Below are 24,465 nucleotides of genomic sequence, written 5' to 3'. Positions count from 1 at the left end.
CTAGCCGGTAACTTTCTAATTTCTGAATTCTGGAACAAATGAACCATTGTCACACAGATAAAATTAGGTACAGCCTTTTCCCATACTTTGCATGGAAACGTCCTCTCTTGGAACTTCCACAAATTTCTAGGAACGCCTCATGTCCTGTACATTTTCACCCCATAGAGCAATGTACCATAGAAAGATGCAGGCTGGGTGAGAACTGGCTTACCAGCAGACCACAGTAGACAGGTGAATTTTACGAAGGATCTGAATACAGACCCTTTAAGCTACCTAAATCTGAATACAGACCCCTTAAGCTATCCAAGTCATCCGCTCCTAGTAAATAAAGTCTTCTGTCCTCCACCAGAGATATGCACACCTCAGTCTAAATCACTTCCTGATTCAATAACACTCCTTACCCTGCTAGTTCCTCCCTGTTTTAAAGACCCCAGCTTAAGCTACTTGCCAGGTTGAATTAATCTAACATTCACAGATGCCTTAACGCCTCTCCCCAACCTTCAGCTATGCAAATTAGGGAGGCCAAAGGCAGAAATACAAAAGGTTTAACTCACCTGGATAAGCTTTCTCACCCCATGAAAACATCATGTGGCACTCCACAACTGAATACTTGGTAAAAGTAATTAATTCTATGACATACACCCCCCCTCCACCTGACAATACATACTCAACATGCCATATAAAGTATAATTTCCACTTTATTGTCTTTCCAGAGAACGGTATTTCTTTAGTCTTTAAGAACTTAGCTCCTTACATGGGCTTTGGTGGAGGTCGTGGGGCAGCACCCTGGAATATAAAGAAATGAAGAATTTTAAGAAACCACGCACGGAAGAGTCCCCCCTCTCAAAGAACTTGACCACTACCCTCCCATCACTAACAATGTATTTGGGCCATAAAAGCATGAATAAATGTGGAACAAGATTACACTACTCAATCTGTAACAAATTCTTACAGCTATTCTTCAAAAGTGTCTCTAAACAAATGTTTAGGTGTGGGTCTTTACAGACTTAGTTGATCCCACCCACAGGCAGAGATATTAATTTGATATTCCTTGGGTCCTTCCTTATCTTTTGTCCATTACCTCTCTGGCTTCCACATCTCCTTTAAGATACTCACAGCAGGTCTAAATCGGGGTGGAGGTGTTCGGTCCTTCCGGGCTTCCCGAGAACGATTCCTGACTACCTTGCTGTGAATGGCACAACTCACGCAGTAATGCAGTTTCACATACAGCTTGGGAAGCACATAGGCTAAGAAACAAAAAATTAAGAGGTGTGATATTAGGTATGGTACCACATTGCACTGTTGTTTCTTGTTCGTTCTATCAGTCAAAAGTAAACTTACTCATGGGCTTCCTTGGTGGCGCAGTGGTTGAGAACCCGCCTGCCAATGCAGGGGACACGGGTTCGAGCCCTGGTCCAGAAGATCCTGCATGCCGCAGAGGAACTAGGCCCATGCGCCACAAATGTTGAGCCTGCGCTCTAGAGCCTGAGCTCCGCAACAAGAGGAGCCACCGCTATGAGAGGCCGGCTCGCCGCCACTAGAGAAGGCGGCGCGCAGCAACGAAGACCCAATGCAGCCAAAAATGAATAATAAATAAATTTTTTAAAAAAGTAAACTCACTTAAGTGTCTGTCAGACATATCTACAAGATTTCATACCCAAAGCCAAGTGTTCAGTTTCTGGTGTCTAAATACATATATATATATAACACAGTTCCACAAATGAATATTCCCTTACTGAGCGACCCTGTCACCATAGGGACTAAATCCACACCACAGATGTAATATCACCAAAAACCCAGTTCCTTCAGCAATTGCATCAGCCCTAATGCCTACTCCTGTTGCCTAAAAAAGTTAATTCGTCTTAAGAAAAAGAAACGATCAAAACGACATCATATTGCTCCAAATATCACCCTTGTCGACCAAACTGGACTGCTTTGACTCTTAAAAGTCTTCAAAAGACTGCTTTCTACAACTACTCAAATGTTTGTCAACAATTCAAGAGTTGTTACATTTACGTTTTCAGCTAGTACTCCCGAATTTTTGATACAGGATAAACACTGTAAGTGCTTTTGGAATCTCATCCCCTACACAGTCACAAAATAAGACTCAAAGATTGTGCATTACGACCAAAATTCCCCTCTGTCCAGAGAAGACTCAAAACGGCAAACAACATAGCAAAAATATCATTCTCTTCTACCGACAACAATCCTAACGGTGCAAGAAAATTGTTGGACACGCTCCAATGAACAGAGCCTGCGGATGGGGGGGGGGGTGGGAGAGGAGGCAGGAAGTGGTTTTAGGTATTAAGTTACTTGCACAGTTTGCGCTCCAGGAGCTCACTCACCATCGAAAACACTCGCTTCAGAAATGTCCCTGACGGCTGCGGCCTCTACGATGTTCCGAATGACGAACTTCTTAATGGCCTTATCCTTGGGCACGCAACGGGCACAGTTGGTACAGCGAATAGGCTGCACGTGGCCGCGGCCCTTTTTGGCACGACCATTGTTCCTTCTTTTCTTGGTCTGCGTGAAAATGAAAACCCCATTAGGAAGAAGGCGCAACTTACCCAGCCTATCTCCTTTCCAGCCACATTCCGCGCCGGCAACCCCCAGAAAAGTGCCACTCAGATATCCAGTCCCTCCACAAACTCCTCCAAGCCTGGAACAAACATACGCTCTTTCCACTCCTCCACCGTGGCCCAGGTTTTCAAACCCCCACAGTCCCCAAACCTGCTCCTCTCAAGCCTCCACCCGACCCCGCACATTCCCCACGAGATAGGACTCACCATCTTGGAAGCGAGGAGGCGAAAGAGGGTCCGGCTCTCGGGCCGACTCTCCTATATAGCGCGAGATACCTACGCTCACGCCGGGAGATTCCTCCTAGACGTCTACTGGAAGCACGCCAAGAACGGAAATCCACTTTACTCAAATTTTCTTTATTATTCAGCGTTTCCGCTGAAATTTAGGGCAGGAAGGTGTTTCTCGAGTTTCTTTTTCCGTGGCACACGGTGACGGTGGGACTATTTAACCAGTTGGCGGAAGAAAATTAGAGTTATACGTTTCCCAGCAACCCTTGCGACGCCCTACCCCGGAAGTAATTCTGGGCGGCTATAGTTATCCTTTTTTGCGATGCTGGGCGGGGAAGTTCCCCAGCGCAGGGCCGCAAGTCTCCTTCCCAGTTAGAGGCCGGAGGGCAAGAGATGCATGGTGGGAGTTGTAGTGCGAGGTTGGCAGGCCCCGGGCCCCAAGCACTGAGACCGAAGGCGACACTATGCCACCGGGGGACGCTCTCGGCTCGTTTCTCTGACAGTCCTGTTACTTGGTGCTAGATTGAGAAATGGAAGAAGGCGGGGGTGGCGTGCGGTGGGGCTGGAATAAAGCATTTTGTTAATTCCTCCTTTCAATATGGAGAAAACCTCACAACGAGGAGACATGGACAAGTGCGTTGGTGCTAGGGTTGTTCCTCGTTCGCTTTTTTATTCCTGGATCCCGATAGCTCAATGCTAGGCGCTGTAGTAAGCATTGTATAAATATTAACTCATTTAACCCTCAACAAGCCTTTAAGGTAGGTTCTATTATTGTCCTTACTTTACAGATTGAAAAACTGAGGTGTAGAGAGGTTAAAATTGAGGTTGTCTGAAGTCACGTCGTGCTAGTACGAGGTGTTCTGGCTCCACTATACTATGTTGTCTCTTACCTAACAAATGGATGGAGGTATATATAGCCTGGACTAGTGACTTAAGAGATTTGACTCAGACTCCTAGTAGAAATATATTTTACGTTGGTACTCAGTACATACACAAATGTACTCAGTACATACACGCAAAACTGAAACATAAACTTCATGAAACAATGCCCTTATGACATAAGGTGCACTGTTATGTTCTATTTTCTTTTAATAAGTGTCGATCAATCCCCACCAAGGTGATTTCACCACTCATTGATGAATCTGGCCCCCTACTGAAACATACTTTGTTCTGTCTGAGTTCCATTTACCTCTGGAGAGCCTTCAGAGAGTCTTTAGCCTTGAGCAGGACTGGCTATTCATGGGTAGCCAACCACCTACTTGTCTCCAAAATTGAAGAAATTTGGGTGTCAAGGTGACCTCCCAGCATTCAGACCCAAGATGGTACAGATGGAGACCGACCCTTCATTCATGAGTCATTCTAGAGTCTGAATACACCAGATTCACTCTCCCTCCCACAATCCATTATGGTTTCCGTTAATTTGTAACCCACTTTATTGGGGTTAAAATTTATTTTCTAACTTTAGTTTTGGCTTCAAAACAACTATGTTCATGGTCTTGAGTTTCAATTTGCTAGTTTCAATGGGTCATGGAAAATGACAGACTCTAGATGGAAGCATCTCCAGTTTTCACTTCAATATAGTCTCATGGAAAACACAAAGCAGACAATATTGTATAGAATGGCAATGGGGTAGATAGAACAGAAAACATTCAGTGAGGGGGACAGAAAATAGTTAATATTTAAGACAGAACCAAGTCAATGTTCCTATGTTGGCTTTTCTTTGGATTTTTATAGCCTGGGGGTTTCACTGGCTGGATTTCTGGGCTTTAAGGGATAAACACAGACTTTGGGTGAACACACCATATCCTTGGGTTCAAATCCAGGTTCTATCACTTACTGGCTTATAAGTCTTAGACAAGTTATTTATTCTCTCTTGGGCTTTTATTCTTCACTAGTAATGGTGACCGTTCTTTCATAGGTTGTCTCTACAATTAAATGAATACTTGGTACAGTGCTTGGCATTTATGAAATGCTCAAAAAGTGGTAGACCCTATTAGCATCATTATTCATGCTATTGTATCTTGTATCTCCCTGGGAATATAGTGTGTTTTACACATAGTAGGTACTCAGCAAATGTTTGATGAATCTCTGCTTTGGACAGATAGACAGGTTGGGTTTTCTCTCCTTTCCTGAAGGCACTCCTGGTGGGCAACTCTCCTCCACTTCCCATACTAGGTTGAAAATTCTTCTGTTCTTCTGTAGAAACAACTTGAGCACTCTTGTTTGGTTTCCTTTCAGTCTTATACTTGTTCACCTTCAAAATGTTTAGTAGTTGGTACAGTATGCTGCAAGGAGGTTCCCCCTCCCTCCCAGCAGAAAAGCAAGGCAAAGGAAGTCTGCAAAAACAACCAGGGGTGTTAAATTACTCATGTTTATTTATAACAGACCTTCAGCCAGTACAGTACAAAACTTACAGTAGTATATCTCCGTTACACAAATATTTACTTACAATATATTACATATACAAAATGCTTTGCAATAAGTCTCAAAAGCTAGTTTAACTCCCCTTGAGAAAGGAGAAAAACTCTAAAAAAAAGGGGGTGGGGGAAGGGGGAACCAGAGGAAAAGGAGGAGGTGAAGGGCTAAGGTCCAAGGAGACACCAAGCATAGGCTACAAATGAAACCCTGGGAGAGAGAGAAGAGAGGTGGTATTGCACTTGCTTCTGTGTTTTATTTTTTTTTCTTTTTGTTCTTCATAACTTCTGATTAAAAATATATATTATATATATATTATGTACACAAGGAAAGAAGCTGCCGGAAGTATTACAAAATCCCATCTGCAGCTTGGACACTGACACGAAAAAACAAAGGTCTGGAAAAGTGTCTATTTAGAAATTTTTTTGTGTGGTGTTGATTTTAAATATCAATATAAAAGGAAAACACCTCTTTTCTCCATGTGGGTTTCAATGTATTTTTTTTTTCTTTTTCTTTACTTTTTTTTTTTTTTTTTTTTTTATGCAAAAGGCTGCTGGGAGAGAACATGAGGATGTTTGAGGTTCCAGAGCTGGAAGGCTCTGGAAAGTAGGATTTTGTACCTAAGACCCTGGTTAAAGTGCAGTGATGGTCTGGAGAGAGACAGAGTGCCCTTCTCTCCCCTCCTTAGCACCTGGTCTTGCCCTTCCAGTCTCTGCTCTCATGGGCTCAGAGTATGGCCTCAGAGCATAGTCTTTCATGTTCCAGGAGGTTACAGGTGCCAAAACTGACTGGGGGAGGGGACAGGGCACCCTAAGGCTCTGATACCCCAGAAGGGACTAGTCCTTATGAGGTGTCACCAAATACACAGCAGCAGAAGAGGTGGTGAGGGCAGGTCTAACAGGAAGGGGCTCAATAACCAGGACAGTTGAGGGGAACCCCAGATATTAATCGCAGCTCTGCTGCCATTCTGAAACAAGAAGCCAGTTCCCTGGGGTGTTCTCAAGAAGACTCTCCCCTTCTCCAGAGACCACTCTCCTCCCAGATGACTCCCCGATCCTCTGCCCTTGGCAGCATCTGTTTATTGCTACATTGTCAAGGAGGAACAGTCAACCCACGGTGCCCCTCCTTGACAATCTGGTTCTCTTGGGGAGACCACATAGTGGGGGAGAAAAGGAGGAAGAAGAGAAGTTTTTTAGGGTCTCCCTTCCCATAATAGGGTAAGGTAGACAGACTCTCTTAGAGCCCTTAAGAGCCCCAATCCCAGGGTCTGTTCCTTAGCCAACCTTTTACCATCCCCCTAAATTATCCCTGATAGGGAGTGAGAAAAGTAGGAGGCAAAAGAGCCAATAAGGAAAGGACATGTGGAAAGAAAGATGGAAGGGAAGAGAAAAGGGGAGGGGGAGAGAGGGGGAGAGAGAGAGAGAGAGAGAGAGAAGGACCAAGTGTTACAACTTGTGAGGTGTTGTGTTTGGTTTTTACTTTTTTTATCTTTAAATATAGAAAAACAGGCTTTGGTTTGAATCTCAAGGAAGCAGAGAATGGGATGGCTGTGGCCTTGGGCAGGGAACTCTTGTAGAAAGAGACCTCCATTTGCAGTGGAGCTGTATCTCCTCCTGCCCCCTTCTCACTAACTAGGTTACCCAAATAGCCAGGGGTCTCTGCAGTAGCCAGGAGAGTGCCCCCTCCTGCCCTACATCTGGGAGCTGAGTGTAGAGGGGGCAGTAAAGGATGACCCCCCAGTTCCGTTGTGCCCATCCCATTCTTGCTGGGACAAGAGTGGAATGGGGAGAGGGGCACATGCCCTTGCTCATCCTGGGATAATTTTTGGTTATACAGAAAATTAGGAGAGAGAAAAGAGACAGCCTTTTCTCCCTGCCACTGATCCTAAGGACAGGGCCCAGGAGCCCGGGAATGAGAGGGTGAATCCTGCTAGGGGGAGAAGAAGGCAGCGTGACGCGGGGGGCTGAGGGTACCCCCTTGTTATCAGGCAGCAACTCACCAGTTTCTCATAGGACAGGGACCACAGAAGTCCCTGAGAGCCCAGGAAGGTCACTAGAGTGAAGAAGTTTGAGAGGTGGGAGAGAAAGAGAAGAATTTTGACCCATTCCCTTCCCTGGTTCCCATTTAGGCACCTGTGGCTCCAAACGTGTCAGAGACAGAGGACTGCTGACCTAGCCTTGGCCCCTGAGAATATAAAATTGGGGCACTCCAAGGAGAGAAAAACCACCACGGAGTAGACGGGCAGTTCGAGGAGAGAAGAGAGAGATATCACATCCTAGAGGCAGATCCTGAATGTGGGCTTTGGGGAACTCGTATTCCTAGGGGGATGTCAAGAGGACCCTCAGTCCCATGGTGCCTGGGGAGAATGTCTTCGGCCTCTCCTACTTCCAAATGAGGGATTTCTTCATTCGATCAGGAGTAGTGCAAGCTGCCTAAAGTGACAGGGCACAAGAGGTATGGAGTACCAGGTTGAAGGGTCCCAGAGAGGAGATATAATGTCACAGAGCTAAGGCAGGGCCAGAGGGAGCTATCACCGTCGAAACTGAAGAATCAGATGATGTAAAAGATGAGGACTTAAGTCAAGAAGCTCAGGGTCTCTTAGCACTAAGAGGAGCTTCCTACCCCTGGGGCTGTTGGAGAAAGCTGGAGCAAAGAGAAAAATGAGGCCTAAAGCAGAAGGGGACTGTGGGCAGGAAGGTGGGGTGTGGTAAGTGACCGATATAAGTTAAAAAAAAAAAAAGCAAAAGAAAACAAATTATATTAATAAATAACTCAGTGAGTATGGTGGGATGAGAGGAGAAGAGAAAAAGGAGAAACATAAGCAAAAGACCTGTTTCATCACAATGCTTAGATCAGTCGGGGAAGAGGAGGCGCACAGGTGAGGAGGGGTCCGGGTCAGGTGTGAAGTCAGGTAGCCAGTAGCGGGGCTACACAACCCAACTCCTTGGGACGTGATGGGGACAGGGCTAGACTCCTGTAGGTAGGGCAGTGGAGTGGTGGACCGAGGGGGGACGCTTGGTCGCTAGCCCACCTTGTGCTCCCCCCGGACAATGTGGGAAGAGAATTCGTACCGGTCCTGGCTGTGGTAACCACAGATGTTGCACTCGAAAGGGTCTCTGAAGCCATGGCAGCCCATGTGGATAGTGAACATGACATGGTCCAGGAAGAGAATGCGGCAGTGCTCACACTTGAAGGCCTTCACCGGCTCACCGCTCTCGCCCACCACCCGAAGCACTTCCTTGGAGGGGCCTGGGGTGCCCCGCAGTAACCCCTCCTGTGGCTTGGGGTCCTCTTTGGCGTAGGCAGGACTGGGCCGGCCCACCACAATGGTGGGAGGAGGCTGGGGTGGGGGACCCTGAGGGAGGGATACCACTGCCCCAACCCGATCTTCGTGGTTGCTCTCTGTATCTGTGGAGTCCTGGCAGCCATTGCTGGGGGACGCCCCGGGGTCAGTCAGGGGGCCTCGGGCCCGGTAGAGGAGGGGACCTCCATCAGCCAGATCCTCGGGTCCCTCACCTGCTTCTCGGGACCCTGGAAGCTCCAGTCGACCAGGGAGGGGCTGCATCTGAGTGTAGACAGAGCTGATGACGGGCGTGAGTTCTGAGATGCAGTTGGTAGGTGGAAGGCGGAGGGGACGCAGATGTTCTGCCCCCACAAAGGCCAGAGAACCTCCAAAGCCAGGCTCCAGGCCGTGGTGTGCCACCAACTCCACATCCTTCTCATAGCCACCCGAGTTCACATCATAGGGGAGGTCCGAGAGGCTGAAGCGCATCTGCTTTTCGCCTGTGGAGAGAAGGGTCTCAGCAGGGCTGGCTTTGGATAATTCCTAAGCTCCCCCAGGATTACTTCTTCATTTTCTTTCCCCTGGGGATGGCTGTAACATTATTCACCACCCCTCCTTTACTTCCCTCAAGGTCAGGTCCTCTGTGGGGCTACTCCCTGACTCTGGGCTATAATCTTAGGGAAGGACTCAGTCCCAGCCCACTGGTCTGGAATACTTCCTTCGTTGCTCTCTATAAAGCTCCAGGTCCTTAGACAGCTAATGACCAGGGCCAGGTTGGGGGACTCCATACACACCTCCTCTCTCTGACTCTAAGGGTCCTTCACTCAGCCCCCGTAGACTGAAGTCCTTACTATTTTCAAAAACTGGAAGAGCCTGAGCCCCTGACCCCCTCCTCTTACAACCAACCACCTGGAGAGACCTCAACTCTGACCCTTCTTCCACCCTCACGATGCGCTCCCTCTTCACTCCCCTCCTGTTCTGGGGATAGATTCTGAGCACCAAAGACCACCAGACTGCTTTCTTTCCCCCAAGCAAATCTCCAGACCCAGCTGATCTAAGGGCTACCAGTGCTCAGATTTAGATGAGCTGTGGCTTAAAGCTGATGTCTCCTCTCCAACTGGACTCTTACCTACAAACTTCTGGGGAGTGGAACGCTTGCGTTTGGTGAGGCTGTTGGCCAGACGATCAATGAAAGTTGGCCTCTCAGAGGATGAGTGCAGCATGGAGTCCGGCACCATCTCCAGGTCCCGTATCTCATCACCTAGTGGGAGGGAGGTGGGAACAGGTAGGAGCAGCTGAGTAGGGGTAGCAGGGGCCCAGCTGCCTTTGCCTGGAGAAAACCAGCAGGTCAGTAGCTAAGTAAGGTCAAATCCCATGCCTGGGAAATGGGGCCCTGCTTACTTCACCCCATCTAGACCTCACCACAGCACATTTCTGATAATTTGGGGACAATTAAATACATGTGACCCTTGATTGTATACTTCCTTGTACTCTCTCTCTCTCCCATTAGACTGAGGACATAGATCAAATCCTCCCCCTCCTCTGGATCTCCCTGCAGTACCCACCACAGGGCTCTGCACCAACTGGGGTGCTCGGCACATTTACTGGGGTAACTGTCCCTGTTCCATAGACCCCATCCCTTTGTGGGGGTAGGTGCTGGAATTACCCTTGTCCTGCACTCCCTCCGGCCTTGCCCTCAACTTCCCGATGGTCCTACCTGCAGGCTCACCTGACTGGCCAGCCAGAGCTTGGGCTTCAGTGCTGAGACTCTGTAGGTAGTTGTGGCACCGCTCCTTGTGCTCCTCCAGGGTGCTCTGCTGTTTATAGCTCCGGCCGCAGTAGTTACACTTGTAGGGCTTGCCCACCGTGGGAGAGGAGACTGTGTAGGAGAGAGAAGAGGAAGCACTGGAGTTACTTCTCCCTGTGCCCTGGCTCTGCAAAACCGCCCAGGAGCAAACGTGCACGGGCGTTGCTCAGTCGAGTTCTTCTGCTTGTCTTCCTTTCCCCAACTTCAGCTGCAAACACGGACAGACGACCAAACCTTGGAGAGGAGGGACAACGGGCAGCTATGGGAGGAGAGAGGGGACCCAGGGCACATAGCTTTGGACTGTTGGTGGGCCTCAAGATGGCCAAATTGTTGTTCAAAGGAAGGGAGGACCCAGGGACTTTGTAGGGGGTCATCCCTGGCAGGCAGGCTGTCCCCACCCCAAGATCTCAGAGTCTGGGGCCCAGACTGTGGTTTAACCTTTCCATGTGGCAGGCGGGTATAAGTGCTGTTTATCAGACAAGGGGATTTTTTGCTTACGAACTATCTGTTTCAGTTTGGGGGAAATTGGTGGGCTGGAGTGACAGAAACAAGAGCCCTTAGATCTGCCAATGTGGGGAGGGGCAGTTTTCACTGACCTTTACTTGTACTCTTACCTGCATCCCTGGCCTGGTTTTACTACTCATTTTTCTTTCTCTCTACACTGAGATACCAAAAGAGCCCTAGAAAAACCATCACGGATAGAGAAATTCTGAGAAGAGAAAAAAAAAAAAAGAACAGAACAAGCGGAAAGTAAAGGCGAAGAATAAAAGGAAGAGAACACCAACTTTGGGGGTCTTTTTTTAAAAAATAAAGAACAGGTTATGAAGATTTTGTTTCCACTGAAGAGAAAAAGGTTGGAAAAACTGAGATCAACAGTTCCTTTAAAAACAACTTGAGGGCTTCCCTGGTGGCGCAGTGGTTGAGAGTCCGCCTGCCGATGCAGGGGACATGGGTTCATGCCCTGGTCCGGGAAGATCCCACATGCTGCGGAGCGGCTGAGCCCGTGAGCCATGGCCGCTGAGCCTGCGCGTCTGGAGCCTGTGCTCCGCAGTGGGAGAGGCCACAGCGGTGAGAGGCCCGCGTACCGCAAAAAAAAAAAAAAAACAAACTTGAGAGATGATATTTGTGAAAGTATCTTTCTACTATTGAGCAGGGACTCAGGAGAAGGTTGTGCAGGGACTCAGGAGAAGGTATCTCCAGGAGGCTGGTAATTACCCACCCCCCAACGCCTAAACTGGGCCTAGTCTCAAGCAATCTACTGCCGTTTTGCTCTGGCACTGTACATCCGAGTGGTTGGGGGATGAGAAGAATGCCGTGGTCCTCATCCACCCAAGACTCTTGGGGAAATGATCTAACATCTAGGGGAGAAACTCCTTTTTTCCTATAGTGTGGGCTGTGATAGAAAACATCTCACCGAGATGGGATCCAACAGTATATGTGTCCGCTTCCGTCCCTAATAATCTCCTACAGAGCAGCATCCAATATCCACCCAGCTGGCCCTGCTGTTTTGGTAGGAATTCTAGGGGGCCAAGCCATCCTTGTCCCAAACCAGCAGGGGGAGCCACCCTTTTCCTCAGAAAAGGAGCACAGCTCCCTGGCACCTGCCGTTAACGGGATTCCAGCGAGGCTGCAGAAGAGCTCTGTGATAATAACATCTACCTTGGAATTGTTACGAGGATCACATGAGTGAGGAGACACACGTGAAATGCTTTGGAGATTATAAAGCATGAATCAATAATGATCCTTCTCCCTGGTTCTCCACATACATAGAGATAAAGAGGTCCCAGCTCCAAAGTGAGAGAATCTAGAACAAGGTAGGTGGCTGGGAGAAGTAGAGGGTGGTGAGGTGATTGCTCTGTCCCTTTAAATCCTGGCCTAGGAGAGTTTAAGAAAAGAGAAAAACAGCAAGGAAGGTTTCCAAGGACAGACCCTACTAATTATTTCCCCTCTGCCCTTCTTCCTTCCTTTTCCCAATCTTGAGCTCCCTCCTTCCTGCCAGCTCAGCTCCTGGCCTCTTCCCAAGTCCAAGCCAAAGCTTAAAAGTTAGCAAAATGCTTCAAAAGTGCTATCTGTCCAGCTGATTCAGAAAGACGTCGACTCAACCCGCCTTGGCTGGAGCTAGGAAACCTGGTTAGTCCAGTTCCCTGGCACTGTTCCAAACACTGACCTCCAGGCACCCTCTGGATTTGCTGTTGCCTCTGGGAAGGTGACAACCTCTTGGGATGGGAAACAGAAATGGGATACTCTTTTCCTAGGCTTCCTTTCTTCCAGTTTGGGAGGCCCATGAAAATTTTCAGGAACCAGCAGGAAGTCAAGGGGAGGACAGACAGAGGGGGGAGATGCAGATGGTGACAGGTGTGGGGCCTGGGGCACACGGGAGTAGAAGGAGGGGTTTCCCTGGTGCTCAGCAGTGGGGGGTGACGGGGCCCAGAGGGTTCTGGCATCAGCGTGAACTTTAAAAACCAAGTCGGGGGACTTCCCTGGTGGTCCAGCGGTTAAGACTCTGCGCTCCCAACACAGGGGGCCTGGGTTCAATCCCTGGTCAGGGAACTTGATCCCGCATGCCGCAACTAAGAGTCTGCATGCCACAACTAAAGATCCTGCATGCAGCAATGAAGATCTTGAGTGCTGCAACTAAGACCTGGTGCAGCCAAATAAATAAATAAATAAATAAATAAATAAAAACCAAGTCAGGGAGGGTGACTGTTGAGAGCCAACAACGTCACCCAGGCTCCTTCTTGCTCCCTATTACAGAGAATGGCAGATGTAAAATACCCCATCAAAAAGCCCCAAATCCCCCATGGGGCCTGCTGCCCTGCTCTGTGAGTGCTCTGCCCTCGTCAGTGGCAGACACTGTAACTCCCCCAATACAAGAAAAGTGGCTGAGCTCTATTTGCTGGGTGTCCCGGTCAGGCCACCTACCCGAGTGTGTGCGGAGGTGGCCAGTGAGCGCATCACGCCGGCGGCAGGCGTAGTTGCAGAAGGGACACTTAAAGGGCTTCTCCCCAGAGTGCAGCTTGATGTGGCGCAGCAGGTTGCCCTTCTGGGTGAAGGAGGCACCGCACTGGTTGCAGTGGAAGGGCCTTTCTCCTGCGAGTGGAAGACACAGCCCAGACGACCGGGCGTGAGGAACTGTGAAGGTTAAACCTAGTCCCTCACCCTCTGCTTCACCCCGCCCGGGGGAAGGAAGGTGCTCAGAACATATTTCTGAGAGGCAGGGCTGTGCCACACACACAAATCCTGCTTTATAAGGACCCCTTGGGAACAGTCTCACCCTGAGATGTGGACAAGAGGTGTGTGGCAGGGGGAAGGGCACCAGCCCTGGAACTCTGGGCCAAAGACTGTTGTTAAGAACTGAGCCCCGTAGGTCCCACTCTGCCCCAGAAGTCTGAAGCCCAAAGCCCAAGAAAGCTGGGAAGACGCTTCTGTGTTCCTTTTTTTAAAAAAATCATGAGACAGGGACTTCCCTGGTGGCGCAGTCGTTGAGAGTCTGCCTGCCGATGCAGGGGACACGGGTTCGTGCCCCAGTCCAGGAAGATCCCACATGCCGCGGAGCGGCTAGGCCCGTGAGCCATGGCCGCTGAGCCTGCGCGTCCAGAGCCTGTGCTCCGCAACGGGAGAGGCCACAACAGTGAGAGGCCCGCGTACCGCAAAAAAAAAAAAAAAAAATCATGAGACAGGAACTTCCCCGGTGGTCCAGTTGTTAAGACTCAGCACTTCAACTGCAGGGAGCAAAGGTTCGATCCCTGGTTGGGGAACTAAGATCCCACATGCCTCGCAGCACGGCAAAAAAAAAAAAAAATCATGAGACAGAAGGGCCCAAACAATACCCTGTTGGACTACAGGACCCTTCTTGAGGCTACCACACCTTCCCCTCCGTCACCTCCTGAGACAAATACCAGCTTTTCTTTGTAACAACAGCTGAGGAAAGTGCCAGGAAGTACAGGTGTTGAGGGAGTCCAAATTTCATCACCAGACCTTTTTTCATCAGCTAGAAATGGTGCTGGGAGAGACCCTTCCCTTCCTGAGGCTACCCCACTGCGGCATGACCTCGCAGCACAGCCTCTGCCTCGGGGCACCTGCTGTACTCACCCGTGTGGCTACGCTTGTGCACCATGAGCACGTTGGGTCCGATGCAGACCATGCCACAGACGTCACATTTGAGCTTGCCATTGGGCAGCCGGATGCCACCGGGGGAGTGAGGCTCTGGCCCGCTTCCATCACAGTAGCCCAGGGGCTCCGACAACGAGTCTTCCACGATCACACTGTCGTCCTTTTCCAGGAGCCGCTCATCCGGCCCGAGCAGTCTGCTCGACTCCTCATCGCTGTACATCTCCACCTTGATGGAGTTGGCTGGAGGGTGGGAGGGTGTTTAGGATAGAGACAGGCAAAGGGGGGAACCTGCTCGTGGGCCAGAAAGGCCCTCCTAAAGTCGGAAAGGCTGTGTCCAAGCCCTGAGACATTGAGGCTTTAAAAGAAGCCAATCCGGAACTTCCCCGGTGGCGCAGTGGTTAAGAATCCACCTGCCAGTGCAGGGGACACGGATTCGAGCCCTGGCCCGGGAATATCCCACATGCCGCGGAGCAACTAAGCCCGCGCGCCACAACTACTGAGCCTGTGCTCTAGAGCCCAGGAGCCACAACTACTGAGCCCGCGTGCCTAGAGCCAATGCTCTGCAACAAGAGAAGCCACCACTATGAGAAGCCCCCGCATCGCAATGAAGAGTCGCCCCCGCTCGCCGCAACTAGAGAAAGCCCGGGTGCAGCAATGAAGACCCAACACAGCCAAAAATAAATAAATAAAATAAAATAAAATAAAATTAGCCAATTCGGGACTTCCCTGGTGGTGCAGTGGTTAAGAATCCGCCTGCCAGTGCAGGGGACACGGATTCGAGCCCTAGTCTGGGAAGATCCCACATGCCGCGGAGCAACTAAGCCTGTGCGCCACAACTACTGAGCCTGCGCTCTGGAGGCTGTGAGCCACAACCACTGAAGCCCTTGTGCCTAGAGCCCGTGCTCCGCAACAAGAGAAGCCACCGCAGTGAGAAGCCTGCACACTGCAGTGAAGAGTGGTCCCTGCTTACCACAACTAGAGAAAGCCCGCGTGCAGCAACAAAGACCTAACGCAGCCAAAAATAAATAAATTAATTTTAAAAAAAAAGAAAGAAAGAAGCCAATCCCCTAAGTATCCTGGGTGGTGATATGGGGTCCTGCTGGGACCTGAAACAACCTTTCCTCCTATTCCAACCACCAGGAAAATAGGTTTCAAGAGAAAAAAAGTTGGGGTACATGGGGTGTCTTCAGTTACTGGAGAGAGGAGGAGATTAAGGGGAGCTTTCTTCTCCACTCTCTTGTCATTAGGAAAGATGTCTGGCTTGGCCCTGGGCAGGAAGCCAGCAAGTAACAGTGGCGGGAAAATGGTCCTAGGAAGACCAAGACGGTGGGCTAAAGAAAGAGCAAAGCTGGAAGACAGAAATGGTTCACACTATCCTCCCACCCCATAGGACCAAACACCTCTACTCTCCTCTGTAAAAATCTGGAGAGGGGGATGGAGAAGGGAGGAGCCATTGAGGAGAGAGCTTTGGCTCTAGCTCTGACCTACATTCCTGGCTATTCCAACCATTTAGAGAATGTCACAGATCCAGGGCCAGCTGAGGAGGGGCAGTCATGGGGACCCTGTCTGGCAGGAGACTGCGGGGTGGTGATGGGGGGATCCTTCTCATCTCTTATTTCCTAACTCCAGCTCATGACCATTTCTATCTACTCATTTCTCCAGCTCCAGAATTCCTCTTTGGAGCCTTTCCCTTAATCCCACCCGTGCCTCTTTTAATTCCACCCTAGTCACTAGGCAGTGACCATTCACTCTCCTCTCAGAAGTCAGGGAAACCCCGGACTGAGCTCCTGAGTCCTGTTAGAGACTCTGAGCCGGAAACCAGAGGAGGGCAGCGATGGGGAAATGGCTGCCATGGAAGGCGAACTGAGGGCACGTAACGCCAGGGAGGGCAGGAGGCTGCACTTACCACTGAGTGAGCGGCTGGGAGAAGAGTGCTGGCTGTTGGGGCTGCTCACTGAGGGCCCCACTGGGGCCCCGAGGAATTCCTTCTCCAGAGATGAGTCCCCGCTACCTTGGAGGAGAGAACAAGAGGGGAGGTGAAGTTGCAGCGCGAGCCATTTACTGTCCATTGCCTAATCTCTTCAAAGTTCAGTTAAGTTTCACAAACATTTATCTCGTAGCCATGTACAAGGCAGTGTTGTATGCCTGGCACCGTACCTTGTGCCCTCGCCAGCCTGGGTGCCCGGTGCTGACTTCCACGAGCTCAGTGGCTGCGCCTTGCCCACCCTACCTTCATCTAGGCCTGAGGGGAAGAGCATCATTGCCTGACGTCCACAGGAAGCAGGGCTGGGGCTGGGCGGGCCGGGATGGAGAGGAAAATGGGGCCTCAGGAGGGAGGTGGTTCAGGACAGACGTTCTTCCCTACTGTTCCTCTCCGGAGCCCCTGACACCAGGTTCGGGATCTGCAGGAAGGGCAGCTGAAATTGTCCCTGAATCTAATGATAATGATAGGAATCATAATAATAGTAGCTAACATTTTAATTAAAATATTTTTCTTTTATTTTATGGCCACACCGCACGGCATGTGGGATCTTGATTCCCTGACCAGGGAGTGAACCCACGCCCCCTGCATTGGAAGCACGGAGTCTTAACCACAGAACCGCCAGGGAATTCACAATAGCAGCTAACATTAATTGAGTGCTTACTACATGCCAGAAATTGTTCTATGCACTTTAAATGAATCATCTCATTTAATCTTCACAACAACTCTGTGAATATTTTCTTAATTTTACAGATGAGGAAACTGAAGCACAAAAAAGGCTATGTTACTTGTCTAAGGTCAAGTAGTGGTGGAACCCCAATCTGATCACAAACAGTAAGTACCCATGCCTTAACCAACACCTGTACAGCTAATTGGGAGTCACTGTTTCAGTAGGGAAGAGCTGGGCCCATTCGACTTTCTAAAATCAGCAAAAATGTGGCTACTCTAGAAAGCCTCCATCTGCTATGATTCCAATCACATATTTACTACTGGATGTTCCCTTGACAGTGAAATAATCAGTTTATTCTCAATATATTCATTTTAACTTGTTCACAAATCGCTTTGTAAAAATGCTTTTTAAGAGTGTCATATATGTTTTTAAAAATCAGATAACACACCTGAAGATACGAATCATATCTTTAAAAAAAATCCCTCCTCCCCACAATCTTCTGCACAAATATACAGGTGAAATAAAACACATGTAGCATGTAGATAAACACACACAGACACGGACACATACCATATATGTAGATACACATAAAGAGAACATACCTATTGGGAGAAACATAGTCATAGCCTTCAACATTAGCTGCTAACATGAACATGCATAGATGTGTGCACACAGGCCTAAATATGGAAGACAGACAGAGAGAGAGAGAGAGAGAGAGAGAGAGACAAACCCTAAAATTCATCCCTAAAGTCCACCTATTAGTATTTTACCCAATTTCCCAGCTATGTACATACTTACTTTCACAAAATAAAGATTCCATTATAAAATGGTTGGAGTCTTGGGCCTGAGGCAAGAAATCCGGAACACACCCTCCTGAGGGATCCCTCTCCAGCTTTGGTCAGTGGGAAGAAAACAACCACTCAGGACTTTGGGACCATTTCCCATTCATATCCTCTACTAAAAGTCCCATTTCCCCCACTCTATCCCATCAAAGCCTGAGGAAATTTGTTCACTACCTATCGAAGAAGGCTTATGGCTTGAAACTGAGGTTCCCCAGCTGGGGCTCTTTGGATGAGCCATGGTTATCTAAAACAAGTTGCCCCATATCAGGACCACACACATATCGTGAAGTGAGCATCTCAGAGTTGTGGGTTGAGACTTGTAGACTCAGACCCAGTTTTAAAATATGTCCTTTCAACTAAGAGTAGTGTTTGCTAAGGTTAGAAGGGCTGAAAGGTTATCTTCTCATTCCTTTTCAAATGTTAGTGCTGACTTGTCCTAAATCACTGGATGTTAGTAATGGGGGAAGAACAGGGCTCTGGGCCCTGGCACTGAGTCCTTGACCCTAAAAGGATGAGTGAGCTTGCTGGAAATCCATTGCTGGTCCCAGCCTACCAGGCTGAGGCTGCCTCTTGGGGCCTGGGGCTTGATATATGGGGAAAATATCCTTAAAGGGAGATCTAGGGACACTAAGGGAAAAACACCCTTTGTGGCTCTCCTTCTTAAGGCCTGGGAACAGGAGGAAGAGCAGTTACCTCCAGAGTCACACCAGTAGTTCAACGGGCTCTTTGATGCCGTTGCCTTCCCTAGGATAAAGGTAAGAGGCAAAACAGGCTCAAGTCTACTTTTATGGGGCTAATACATAAAATAAATCCATTTCAGGGGTCAGGAAGCCTTTTGGGGCTCCAGGGATTTTGAGTTTTAGCTGGAAGGTGAAGAGAACTAGAGTCAGATTTAGGAAGTTCAGCAGTTCCTCTCTCAGCCCCAGAAACCCCAGTGAGGGAATTTCAAATGCCTGGGACTCCCAAGAAATCCCAGACTGTCAAAGCCAAGAATTAGGGCTGCTCTCAGGTCTCAGAGAAATTGTCTTGGTCAAAGTCATCACAGATTGGCTGAACCCCCCGAGGGCAAAGCCAAATCATAAGGTTCACATCAGAGGAACCAGGAGGTGGGCAAAGGGCATAAAAGCAGGAGGAAGAGAAAGGAACCAGAGCAACATCCCACCAGCTAAATGTGTTTCCCATGTTGAGGGGGTGCAGCCCTCCGCTCCTGCTGCCCTTCCTCCATCCCTTCAAAGAGTGGCCACCTAGGGAAGAGCCGTGAGGTCCGAGAGCCTCCACACTTCTCTGCAAGGGACCTCATCCTAACCGCCTTCCTCTTCTTGACCATGGGTTCCAGGGGGCAGGATGCTAGACTGCTAGCAGGGAAGAGTGGGGTCAGGAGCAAAGAAAGACGCCCATCCCCAGCTCTATTGTGGGGAGGAGGCTGAAGCCCCTCGGATCTCAGTTCCAGGCTGAGGCATCTGCTGCCAGGGCTTCTCTTTCCCTCGATTCTTTCTATTGCCCATTCCCACCCCAGCCCGTCTCGGCATTGGCATTTCACCCCAGGCAGCTCTACATCTGTCCCCAAGGCCTAATCAAGATGTCACCACAAGCTCCCACTGTCCAAGTCGCAGCCTTCGCTTAGCAACACCAAACACCATTTCCCATCCTCCGCAAGTGTAAGGAGGAACGCCCCCTCCCCTGCTACACACACAGCCCCCGTCCTCTCCCTCTCCTCAGGCTTGGGAGCTGTTACTGAATTGGCTCCCTAGCCCCAGCGCCCCCCTTCCCCCCTCCACTAGCCACCTTCTGCCTGAACTTACATTATCCTTCCCTTGCCGGTGAGACCCTGGGGTGCGAACGCGGCCGCCGCCTTGGAAACGGCGAGGGAGTGCGGGTGGTGTGTGCATGTCTGCGTCTCGGTGGCAGGCAGGGGTGAGCCCAGCCACTCACCTTCCAGGAAGCGTGGATTCCTGGAAGTGAGGGGAACCGCCGTCATTTCGCAGGCAGCGGCAGCGGCACGGTGAGCAGGGGCCCACGGCTGCAGCCAGCAAGAGCTCAGCCCAGGGTGTGTGTGTGTGTGTGTGTGTGTGTGTGTGTGTGTGTGAGAGAGAGAGAGAGAGAGAGAGAGAGAGAGAGAGAGAAGGAGGGAGAGAGAGAGAGGGAGGGAGAGAGAGAGAGAGAGAGAGAGGGAGGGAGAGAGAGAGGGAGAGAGGGAGAGAGGGAGAGAGGGAGAGAGGGAGAGGGGAGAGGGGAGAGGGGAGAGGGGAGAGGGGAGAGGGGAGAGGGGGAGAGGGGGAGAGAGAGAGGGAGAGAGAGGGAGAGAGAGGGAGAGAGAGGGAGAGAGAGGGAGAGAGAGGGAGAGAGAGGGAGAGAGAGAAGCAGCACAGCTTGGATGTGCCTGGGGAGGGGGCTGGAGAGAATGTGTATGTGGTGACGGGGGCTAGGCTACAGCATCCCTTTCTCAAGCCAGTGAAGGGCTGGGGTTGGGGAGTCCACAGGGAGGGAGGCAGATGCCGTTGCCCTCGTGCCCAGCAGACAAAGAGGAACTGCACAACAAATGCCTGAGAGACAAGAGTGTGTGCAAGAGACAGAGAGATGGATGGGCCCACAGGGTTGGGGGAGAAAGGGGGGGCCCCCAGGGAAGGCCCAATCCTCTGCCAGCTGGGGAAGCCAAGGCCTCAGAGGTCATGGGGCCCAGGACAGCGGGCAGCTTCAAGGCTCTCAGATCGGCAGAGAGCCCCTCCCCCACAGAACTCAGGCTCTCGTATCCCTCCTTTCCTTCCTCCTCCAGGAGGGAGGTCGCTCTCCAGATCTGGGGACTGACAGCCTCCCCCTTCCCAGCAGCCAGAGGGCCCTGCACAGTCTGATCTCAGGCTCGTGTTGCTCTGTGGCCCTGAGCCCTTTCAGATTCCAGGCAAAGTACTGGTATAGTCTCCCCACCTCCCCTCCCCTCCTGTGCCCCTGGGGCCCCAGCAGCCGACAGCCCTGGCTGAATCCGCCCTCTATCAAGACAAGGCCTCTGCTCCCTTCCCTTCCAGAGGAGCTGCTCACTGACGTGCTGACCTACTTTGGAAGACTAGATTTTCTGATTCCAAGAATTTGGGGGTGGGAGGGGCCGTGAAACTTTGGGCTGTCTACCCCTGGATCCCTTTCTGCCAAGGTTCCCTTAAACATTTCAGTCCCAGAAAACTTGGGACAAGCACTGCTCAGTCAGTTAATTGCACGAGCTGCTTTTGAGCAACTCAGTTTCCCTTGAAAGATAGGGAATGGGGGTGGGGAGAGCACCTGTGTAGTAAATTAATGGATTCCTCCTTTCTTCCCTCTCTTCCCCAGGAGGGAATGATCTGCACCTTTAGAAAGAGATAGGGGAAGAAAAGGTGGATTTTCTGAAATAGGTTCTGTGCGGTGGGAAAACTTCTTCGAAGAACAGGAGAGATACCCCCTTCATCAACTGGCCCCCAGGTGTGGAGGCGGAAGAGCTGTGATGACCGTGAGGGGGCCGCCGCATACTTTAGGAGGGGTGTGCGCTGCAGCCTTTCCCACTGCTTCCACATCAGTCCGGGAGAGAAGGGTCAGCGACGGGCACTCAGGCACCCCCCCCCCCTCCGTGAACTGTCTCAGCCACGCCCAGTCCTGCAGGGGCTGCTTTTCAGCGCCAATGTTAACCCTGCCTTGATTTTCCCGTCCCTCTCTAAGGTACAATAGCTGCTGACATCTAGAATTCTCAAAACACAGATGAGGGGTTTCTGGCCTTCACTTTCATTCAAAAACCATCCTGTGCAGAGGACTCTTCTTATCTAGGAAGGGCCACCCTGCTGAAAGCAGGGAAAAGCTTGGTTTCATAGCACAGTGAAGCCAACACCCTCAGAAGTTTTCCTCTAATATCCAACATTCTCCAGAGATAGGGCTGAAAAGAGCTCCATGGGATTTCCCCAGCCGGCTTCCTAGCTTCTCATTTGCCTGCCTTAGGGCAAGAACTTCTCCATCTGAGTGTTCTCCAGCACCAGTGCAGGGTCCTGAGAACAGGTGTTCCTCAATAGTGGTTTTCTGAATAGGCTTAACTGAGCAGGAGGTAGGAGGACTGGCTGGCTCCTCAGAAAGGCCATGACTTTAGTTCCAATAAAGTCTCTTTCAACTAAATCAGTCCACTTGATCCCTGTTACTCTGTCCAGCATGTAACAGGTATCAAATGCCTGTACCCATTCCAACGCCTTCCCTCCTTAAATGAGAAAGGGGTCAGAGTCAACTTCTTACCTTGACATTATGCAGGTGTTGTCAATGACTCTCATATGTGTGTCTGACCCATCTTGCTATCTCCCTTAGCGCATGCCCATAATTCCTCCATTGGTCCCACTTTAAGGTAAAAAAATAAACTATAGGTCATTTCTACAATGGTGCCTGGATTACTGACGGGGATACGCATCACCTCAAAACCCAATTCTGGCTCCCTTACCTCTTACAATCATTTCCTGCCCTAACATTCTAATGGTCCAAAAAATGATTCCTTCCATCGTAGAGACAAACTCTGTCTTAGGCCCTTTCCTACACCCTCAGAGAGAGAGCCAGATGAAGTTCCTCATTTCTTTTCATCTTGTGAACCTCTAAGAGGATCCTGATTACTTTCATATCCCTAAAAGCCACCCATACTACAAGCAGTGATCTCTTCTGCCTCAGTAAGAGTATTTGGCAGGTATAAAAAGCTACGAAGTTATGATCACGGAAAGGATTGGGGGAGAACTGGGCTCTCTACCTCTCCTTCAAAGGTGTAAGCTCTTGGCCCACTGGTTGAATACAGACCATAGATAAATTTGGCTTCTTGCCCCATGGAACATTTTTTAAAATATGGAGTTATTATTTTTAAGTGGAGACATTTCATATAAAATCCTGATTTCTGATTTCTTTTGAAAAGCTAGAAGTTTTGGCCATACTGGATACACATTCCCACATGGCAATGCCTGTTGGACCCTGCAGAGCTGCTGCTCCTTGAGGTAGGACATGTGCTCTCCAGTCCATGACAGTCCCCATCATTCTCTTCTGCTCATTATCCAAAGCCAGTTCACTCTTTTACATACACACCTGGCCCCTGCAGGCCTTTGAGGTTTGAAACCTGGCTCTGCTCTCTACCTGGCTGGGACAGGATGTTGTGTTGTGTTTAGCTGGTGACCTCAGAGCATAGAAGAAGGAATCTTATCTTCCTTCTGTCTCTTTGTTTCAAATCAGTCCTCTCTCTAATAGTCTCTACTCATATTCCTCTCCTATTTCCTTCTCCTACTCCTATCCTCCAAGATGTCTGGAAAGAGAATCACTTTATAGGGAATGTAAAATGACCAAAATAAATGCACACTACCAAGAGTGAGTGACAGCTCTGTGACCAGGGCACTCAGAGGTCCTGTGCTAGGCTGAAGGCTCTCCACTCTTCTCCACAGGAGAGCATCTGCTCCCAGCCCCTTACAAACAGAATGCACAAGAGGGCATACCAGACATATAGGAGCGGCCATTGCTGTCTTCTATGTCCATCTTAGAGAGATTCTGCTGGAAGAGAAAACAGCTACTATTAGAAGCCAGATCTGGAAAGGGAGTAGGTTTCTCTCTAACATTCTGGAGTTAGCAAGAACCCTAAAGGAACACTTAAGTGTGCTCTGACCCTATCCTAAAGAAGCAAAACCTCATACTTTGTCCTGGAGAGAAAGACGATGTACCCTGACTTACAAACCCCAGGGTCTCCTCCAACCTCCAACTTCTGCAGGCTTCCCCAGTCTCTCAGGTGGAAACACTGTCTTATTCTACACCAGTCCCTGATCGTGTTGTTTGGAGAGTAGACCCTCTCCCTGTAAGTGGAGCTGATGGTGTAGGAAAGGAGACAGTTTACAGCTCAGCTCTCATGAGGCAAAGAAACAACCCCATAGAGGCTCTAAACCTTGTTAAGGATGGGATAGCAATAGGAGGAAGAAGCTAGATTCAGTCATTCAAGGGATACTTTTTTGGGTGGAAGGAGGGAGGGGGACAGGAAAGTAGAAGATAGAGGAGAGCAGCCCACCTCAAGTTCAGAGAGGAATCTTCTACTGAAGGTGTAATAGTCAAATTAAACCTTTAAGTGTTTTCCCCCTTCTTGTCAATTACTTTGCTATGTTTATTTTTTTAAAAGGGGAGTTGGGGTGGGAACCTGAATTTAAAATGCAGGTTAGTCTATTTGCGGGAAGGCAAACAGTAATTGGCAGTAGAGTATTAAACAATCAAGAACTGAGGATAATTAAAAGTGATAATTTGTTGCAATGAATTATCTCAGGAGCCTGTGGGAGGAGAAAAAAAATTCTATTTGGTAGAAATTTACATACATCCAAAATTGCTTTCACCAGTCATCTTATGAAAAATAAATACCCCAGGGGCAGATTTGGGGGAGCTAGAGTGGGGCGAGGGAACAGCCTGAGCTGCCACCCGGATTCTTGGTCTCTTTGAAGGATCTCACTGAGGCAGATGGATGGAAATCTGGTTTGCTGGTAATACTATATTGATAGAGCTGGGGATGGGGGCTCTGGAGGGCACACAGGGGAAAAGTGTCTATCAC

General features: G+C 49.6%; 2 protein-coding genes across 5 annotated transcripts; both read right to left on the bottom strand.

The window, feature by feature from the left end:
* Positions 1–680: 680 nt before the first annotated feature.
* On the bottom strand, positions 681–2,974 carry RPS26 (ribosomal protein S26). The gene is made up of 4 exons (XM_082849757.1): positions 2,787–2,974; positions 2,346–2,523; positions 1,117–1,247; positions 681–786 (listed from the first exon to the last, which is right to left on the bottom strand). The coding sequence occupies exons 1-4, from the start codon at positions 2,787–2,789 to the stop codon at positions 751–753; spliced, it is 348 nt and encodes a 115-aa protein (XP_082705883.1). The 5' UTR covers positions 2,790–2,974; the 3' UTR covers positions 681–750.
* Positions 2,975–8,244: 5,270 nt separating this feature from the next.
* On the bottom strand, positions 8,245–23,432 carry IKZF4 (IKAROS family zinc finger 4; the record flags this gene model as incomplete). 4 transcript variants are annotated; one of them, XM_082849583.1, is made up of 9 exons in its annotated part: positions 8,245–9,005; positions 9,635–9,766; positions 10,235–10,384; positions 13,235–13,402; positions 14,405–14,665; positions 16,332–16,432; positions 17,871–17,968; positions 18,626–18,662; positions 19,721–19,896. In XM_082849583.1, 9 exons carry the CDS (start codon positions 19,894–19,896, stop codon positions 8,245–8,247), a joined length of 1,884 nt encoding a protein of 627 aa, XP_082705709.1. The 4 variants fall into 4 exon arrangements, with proteins under 4 accessions (XP_082705709.1, XP_082705710.1, XP_082705712.1 ...); XM_082849584.1 differs by lacking the exon at positions 18,626–18,662 and having other exon boundaries at positions 19,721–19,807; XM_082849586.1 differs by lacking the exons at positions 17,871–17,968; positions 18,626–18,662; positions 19,721–19,896 and adding an exon at positions 23,378–23,432 and having other exon boundaries at positions 16,332–16,436.
* Positions 23,433–24,465: the final 1,033 nt, after the last annotated feature.

The sequence above is a fragment of the Leucopleurus acutus genome, assembly GCF_964270905.1.
Source record: "Leucopleurus acutus genome assembly, chromosome: 11".
NCBI classification, from domain to species: domain Eukaryota; kingdom Metazoa; phylum Chordata; class Mammalia; order Artiodactyla; family Delphinidae; genus Leucopleurus; species Leucopleurus acutus.
Note: the sequence above shows the minus strand (reverse complement) of the source record. Positions and strands in the feature narration are given on the sequence as shown.